Source organism: Priapulus caudatus, unplaced genomic scaffold (genome assembly GCF_000485595.1).
Source record: "Priapulus caudatus unplaced genomic scaffold, Priapulus_caudatus-5.0.1 Scaffold339, whole genome shotgun sequence".
NCBI classification, from domain to species: domain Eukaryota; kingdom Metazoa; phylum Priapulida; class Priapulimorpha; order Priapulimorphida; family Priapulidae; genus Priapulus; species Priapulus caudatus.
Genome location: NW_014577400.1, coordinates 251,384 through 258,098, shown reverse-complemented (window position 1 = coordinate 258,098; position 6,715 = coordinate 251,384). Strand labels below are relative to the sequence as shown.

Below are 6,715 nucleotides of genomic sequence, written 5' to 3'. Positions count from 1 at the left end.
CTGGTACAAATCCTGTACACGCCCCTGCCGAGCAAATTGCCAACATTGAAAAACGAACCCCCCCCCCCAATATAAAGCTGGCTACGGGCCTGGCCGCAGGAGTTGAGCAGGTCTGTGGCAACTGTACGCGGGATGAGTAGGCCTACTACTACTAGAGCGGTACTGAGTAATGTGGCGACTCGGGTGAGTTAGAGAACTTTAGTACTACTGTACTACTACTAGTAAGTAGTATTACTAAATTTATCTAACTAACACATACTATATATACAACAATTCATGATAAACACACCTCTTACTTGCACTTGCATGCCGAGTGGTTACATTAGAGCTCATTGGAGCCGGTAATTAAATCGTATTACTATTAGTATTATTACTTCCTCAAAGACATTTTTGTTCCCGCTCAATACACCAAGCCAGCAGGTGTCAGCACCGTTTAGTGGTTTAGTGTGGTTCAGTCTAACGTTAATGATTACCGCTCCTGCTCGTAACGGCCGCTAGGGCCTACTCACTAGAACTACTCACTCAGTGTAGCGAACGCAGTCAAGCGTAACATGACGACTGGTATTATACAGGTTAGGTTCAGTCTGTGGTTCAGTCACCGAAAAGATAACAGATTGGCGCCGACTAGCGGTGAAGTGAGAACAATAATTATATATACTTACACAATAAATAACGATATATACAAAGTATATTCTGTTCTTAGGTGTTAACCATGCAAGGGTCAGCATTAGGCTACAAAATATCTGTATGCGGTATCTGTCTAATACAGCTCCTTTGTGGTAACATCCTGAGCGGCTTAATCTACGCCTACGGCACACCCGGAAAACCAGAAACTGTGAACGGTGGCGTCTGCTTAGCTGTGCTACACACGTCACATGATTGTAGTCTATCTGGAGTCTATTTATACCAATAGCGGCGTTCGGGCCGCATTCGCAGCGCATGCATTTTGCATGCGATCTCACGAAATTACAATGAACCCCGTTCTGTCCCAATATAACCCTCACCAAAATATAAAATTAAAAAAGGTTATATGGGACAGAATTATTCGGTCTAGGGTTACTGCACTGGTTAGGGTTAGGGTTACTGGTTAGGCCTTAGGGTTAGGGTTAGGGTTACTGGTTAGGGTTAGGGTTAGGGTTTTTGCATCATTCCTTGATATACAGAAAGTCTGTGCATCAGTTGATGATACACAGAAATCTGTGCATCACATCGTGATACCTAAGCTGCCTAAATTGGATTTACACCTAGTACTAGTAGGCGATTTTCTTAAATGGTTCCTAAATATATTTGAACTTATTAGATAGACCCAGTCATAAGAAACACATAACCGTTTACATAATTAAAAAATTCCATTCCTGTAAGGAGTTACATGCATTTTAGTGATGGAATATTTACCCATTTTGGGGAATTCTTGATGAAGAATAGGCTCTAGCATAGTGCACTAGAAAACTGTCATTAAAACAAATTACCTCCACCCCTGACTTTTTTTTAAATAAAGTTGTGGCATGATGTTGTCAGACAGCAACCTGCAAAAATTCTGTTTTGATAGCTGTACTATGATTAATTTCAAATTACTTTAAAATATGCAAGCTATTTTATCGTAGTTATCAAGCAGTTTTCTTGTCCTGAAAGTCATATGACTGGATGCTTAAAAGTAAACAAATTTATGCAGATTGTAAGAATATGTGGTTAATTAAGCATGTTGTTTTTCAGTTATCAATTTGATGAATTAGTACTAATGACATTAATAATGCTATCACTTGCTGAACTCAGTTACTGCATGCTACTATATTATAGCTGGTTTGTTCTAGCAATAATTTATTTGTTTTTTAAATTTTAGTTTCTAAGCCAGCACCAGACTTTGAAAGTACAGCCGTCGTTAACGGCGAGTTCAAAGAAATTAAGCTTGAGGATTTCCGTGGGAAGTACCTTGTCTTCTTCTTCTACCCGCTAGACTTGTGAGTTATGTCCTATCTATTCACGCATTCAAACATTACCTAATAATAATATTTGGGCAGCTATCAGGGCCGTAGCCTGTGGGGGGCAAGGGGGCAGCTGCCCCCCTAGATTTTGGAGCAAAAAAAGTTCTATTAAAAGAAAATTGTCGTAGTCAGAATGAAGGCTGTACATGTACTCAAAAGTGCCTCAAATACCATCTCCTACGATCTAGATTTTCAACATTTTCTAAGGGAGAACCCCCCAGACCCCCCACCTATTTATCACCCCCGCTTGGAAATCGTGGATTCGGCACTGCCCCCTCCCCCCTAGGCATTTGCTCAGCCTACGGCCCTGGCTATATCCTTCATTTTTGCCAAATTTCACTTTTTGTTCAAATTTTTGTGTCACTAAAAACTTATATTGGCAGGTATTTGTAATCGTAATGCGATAATTAAACTTCATTATACATTCGTTTACATAATATTTAGCATACTGTTAGTATAAATATACTAGTTATGTGTCAGAGTCACGTTAAAAATGTATTGGTATTTTGTATATGCAGTACGTTTGTGTGTCCAACTGAGATCATCGCATTCAGTGATGCCATCGAAAAGTTCCGTGAAATAAACACAGAGGTTCTTGCTTGCTCTGTTGACTCTCAGTTTACTCACCTTGCCTGGTAAGTATGAGTACATGAACGTATGTATACATAAGCCATGTAGTTTTTGTTCATGGTATGAGCTATATAACTTCTTTCGCGGGGTTTGCATGTTTCTTTGAAAACATTATTGAAATTTGGTTGTTCGTAATCTCATGTTATCCAAACTAACCATTTCCCATTGTATATGACACTTTTGGTGAAGATCTTGTAGGGCCTTAAATATTAGTAAGTGGCTGATACCCATAGCTGGGGGAGGGGTGCAACGGGGGCAGTTGCCCCAGACTAATTTAGATAATATTACCTGCTCAATAGCCAACTGCGAACTGCCCTCGGTCAACTGCCCACTGGCAACTACCAAGAACACAAACCTGGCATGGCTTTCTGACTGCTCTCTCCCCATTGAGTTCAGTTTGCCCCTGTATTTTTGATGTTTAAACCTTATTTATAACACCAGGAGTTAGAACAGGGGAGCAGAATTTTAAAATATGAGGATAAATATTTACTTAAAATAAACAATTTAGTGTTTTTATCAAGACGTCCCTACAAATAATCGAATTCCTTATAATATGGTTGGTATATTGTGTTAAGCTGTGGGAGTAAAAGATCTGCTCAAATGTACTATGCTTTGTAATTTTATGCGAAGAATGAAAAATGCGTTTGATAACAATAATTGGCTGTTGTCTAGAAACCTTTAGAAGTGTGAAGCCCAACTGCTTTTGCCTGTAGGATTAACACCCTGAGAGAAGAAGGAGGGCTTGGAAAGATGAGAATCCCACTGCTATCAGACTTGACTCACCAGATCTCCAAGGACTATGGAGTATATCTTGAAGACCTTGGACACACATTGAGGTAGGGCCAGACTCTTTATGAACATATTGTTTGGTCAGATTTTTCAAAACCATTGTGTTTCAAAGAAAATCACTTAATAATGCCTTCATTATGGATTCACACATGTGCAAGCATGTAGGAAGATGTGATATATATATGTCATTGTACTCCATTGAAGTTTTACTGTAGGGACCTGTTCATAGTTGATACACAATGCGAGTGATTGGCTTTCTCGTATTGTGGTGTTTACAACTCATACGAGGTGTCTGGTCACTGGTGATGTATATATACTGGCGCGTTTGTCGGTAAGGGGCTGTTCATAGTTGATACACAATGCTTGGCTAGTGATTAACTTTCCTAAGCTCGTGTATTTACAATTTATACGAGGTGGCACATACATATTGGCACGTTTTTCGTTAGGGGGCTGTTCATAGTTGATACACAATCCTAGTGATTGGCTTTCTTAGGCTCGTGCGTGTTTAAAATTTATACGAGATGCCGTACTACACATACCCACACGTTTTTCGTCTCAGGGGTCTGTTCATCATCGACGACAAGGGCGTGCTGCGACAGATCACGATGAACGATCTTCCCGTCGGACGCTCCGTGGACGAGACTCTGCGACTGGTGCAGGCGTTCCAGTACACGGACAAACACGGAGAGGTGTGCCCCGCTGGCTGGAAGCCTGGCAGTCCCACGGTGAGAACCACCAAGACCACTTGCATTCGACCGCGATCTCACGTTTGTGGCATGCGTCCCTCCGTCCTGCAATTCCACGCGAGGAATTGCAGATTCCGTAATTCCGTGTATATGTGATTGCCTATTTTCCTATCTGGTTCAGCCCGGTAGTCGAGTACTGTTTGTACAGGATAAGTTGCCATACTGTTTTGTTTGAGGCAGTGTGGGGGTCATTAAATAGTCACTTCAGAATGAAATGCTAGCTATGTTCTGGCGAAAATTCTGCCCCTAAACCTCTAAAGTCAAATTAAAATGAAAAAAATGTTTATTTGTGCATAATTAGTATTATAACAATGTACAATGGCACAAATGTAAGAAATAACACGTTATAGTACATATACATACTTCCGTATCTATCTTCTCTCTATATATACTTGTACTCTATATTTATTATTTTCTGTTGCAGATCATTCCTACTCCACAGGACAAGCTCCAGTATTTCAACAAGGTGAAGAGTGATCTATAAACGCACAGGGTGATGCGACCCGATGAACGATCTGTTTCTAGAGATTACTGCAGGGAACTTTTTCAGTGACATTTCGGAGCAAAAAAAACGGTGAAAACATGCGGCGTTAGCAGGATGGGAGAGCATTCAGGAAAGTTAAAAAACTGATGCATTAGACTATTGTTGAAAACATAAGTTTCTTGTGCAGAATGTTGCTCATAACCGGGTGGCTGACATTAGTCCTGATCACAGAGTTTTTGTATTGGTTTTGAAATTTGATACTGAAAGAAGCACTAGACTAATACTTTTATAACTGTCATGATTGGTTATTTGTGTGTATATTCTGTGAGATGTTGTTAGGAACATACACTGAATTTTTGGGTGATTCAAAATGAGTTTGTTCAATAATAGTAAGGATTTGTGAATGTGGTTAGCCATGTCAAACCTTTTACAGGTGCATTTGTAAAACGTGTTTATAGTTATAATCAATAATACTTTTTATAAAGCACAAAGTAGAAAATAAAAGGTGAACTACAAAGTATTTTTATGCTCTTGATTTTTATGATTCAAGGAAAAGCAAATTGATCTGTATACTTTTTTATTTCGTACATACTACTGTAAAGTTGTCTGCTAAAAATGCTGAAGTCTATACAACTAGTAGGCCCTACTGCAGTGTGACAGTGTCCACCTAAGATCTGTTGTGGAGAATGAAACTGGGATGGTGAAGACAGAACTTTTGGAGTAAAAAGTGATAAATAGCGTTATATATGGAGCATAGCTACGTTTGCATATTTGAATACACTAAACTATGATGGTGAAAATTGCCGTGAAATGGCATGTGCCCATTGTCATTGCGGTTTTGTGATTTATCTTTGTATAGGTTCTGGACAGATTAGCTGCACAAAGTAGGAAATTCGGTAGTGATCACAATGCAAAAAGTGGCTACAGATTTGTCTATTACTAGTACTTGCGAGCCCACATTTGTGGAACCGTGACAAATTATTACATGCAATACATCTGCACTGCAAAACTGGACACATGTTGGGTGCTATTATATCTACAGAATTTGAGGCACAAGATGCATCTGATACAAATAATATGATTTAAAAATGAAAGAGCTTCAACTAAGTTTTGCTTTTGAAATTCGACTGAAATTTTATAGCGCTTCAGGTACCACAATGTATACGACTACTAGCTCCACTAGAAAAGGCATTTCAGTCTTGGTAAAAGTTAACAAATGAAATGGGTTATAACATGGGTCGAAATTCTGGAGAACATAATATTCTTAGATTATGACGTAACGTAATAGACTCCAGATAGACTACAATCATGTGACGTGTGTAGCACAGCTAAGCAGACGCCACCGTTCACAGTTTCTGGTTTTCCGGGTGTGCCGTAGGCGTAGATTAAGCCGCTCAGGATGTTACCACAAAGGAGCTGTATTAGACAGATACCGCATACAGATATTTTGTAGCCTAATGCTGACCCTTGCATGGTTAACACCTAAGAACAGAATATACTTTGTATATATCGTTATTTATTGTGTAAGTATATATAATTATTGTTCTCACTTCACCGCTAGTCGGCGCCAAGCTGTTATCTTTTCGGTGACTGAACCACAGACTGAACCACACTAAACCACTGAACGGTGCTGACACCTGCTGGCTTGGTGTATTGAGCGGGAACAAAAATGTCTTTGAGGAAGTAATAATACTAATAGTAATACGATTTAATTACCGGCTCCAATGAGCTCTAATGTAACCACTCGGCATGCAAGTGCAAGTAAGAGGTGTGTTTATCATGAATTGTTGTATATATAGTATGTGTTAGTTAGATAAATTTAGTAATACTACTTACTAGTAGTAGTACAGTACTGGTCAGTAGTACTAAAGTTCTCTAACTCACCCGAGTCGCCACATTACTCAGTACCGCTCTAGTAGTAGTAGGCCTACTCATCCCGCGTACAGTTGCCACAGACCTGCTCAACTCCTGCGGCCAGGCCCGTAGCCAGCTTTATATTGGGGGGGGGGGTTCGTTTTTCAATGTTGGCAATTTGCTCGGCAGGGGCGTGTACAGGATTTGTACCAGGGGGAGGGGGTCTAACC

The 6,715-nt window shown here is 39.9% G+C and overlaps 2 protein-coding genes across 2 annotated transcripts in view; both read left to right on the top strand.

The window, feature by feature from the left end:
- Positions 1–5,151, top strand: part of LOC106809243 (peroxiredoxin-4-like) — a 5,825-nt gene extending 674 nt beyond the window's left edge. The window contains exons 2-6 of the mRNA XM_014812246.1: positions 1,841–1,958; positions 2,501–2,617; positions 3,326–3,448; positions 3,961–4,126; positions 4,572–5,151. Coding sequence (XP_014667732.1) covers positions 1,841–1,958; positions 2,501–2,617; positions 3,326–3,448; positions 3,961–4,126; positions 4,572–4,631 — 584 coding nt within the window. The 3' untranslated portion in view covers positions 4,632–5,151. The remainder of the gene's footprint in view (positions 1–1,840; positions 1,959–2,500; positions 2,618–3,325; positions 3,449–3,960; positions 4,127–4,571) is intronic.
- Positions 5,152–6,281: 1,130 nt separating this feature from the next.
- The window catches only part of LOC106809236, a 13,705-nt gene continuing 13,271 nt past the window's right edge, over positions 6,282–6,715 (top strand). The window contains exon 1 of the mRNA XM_014812240.1: positions 6,282–6,399. Within this exon, the coding sequence (XP_014667726.1) occupies positions 6,356–6,399 (44 nt within the window). The 5' untranslated portion in view covers positions 6,282–6,355. The remainder of the gene's footprint in view (positions 6,400–6,715) is intronic.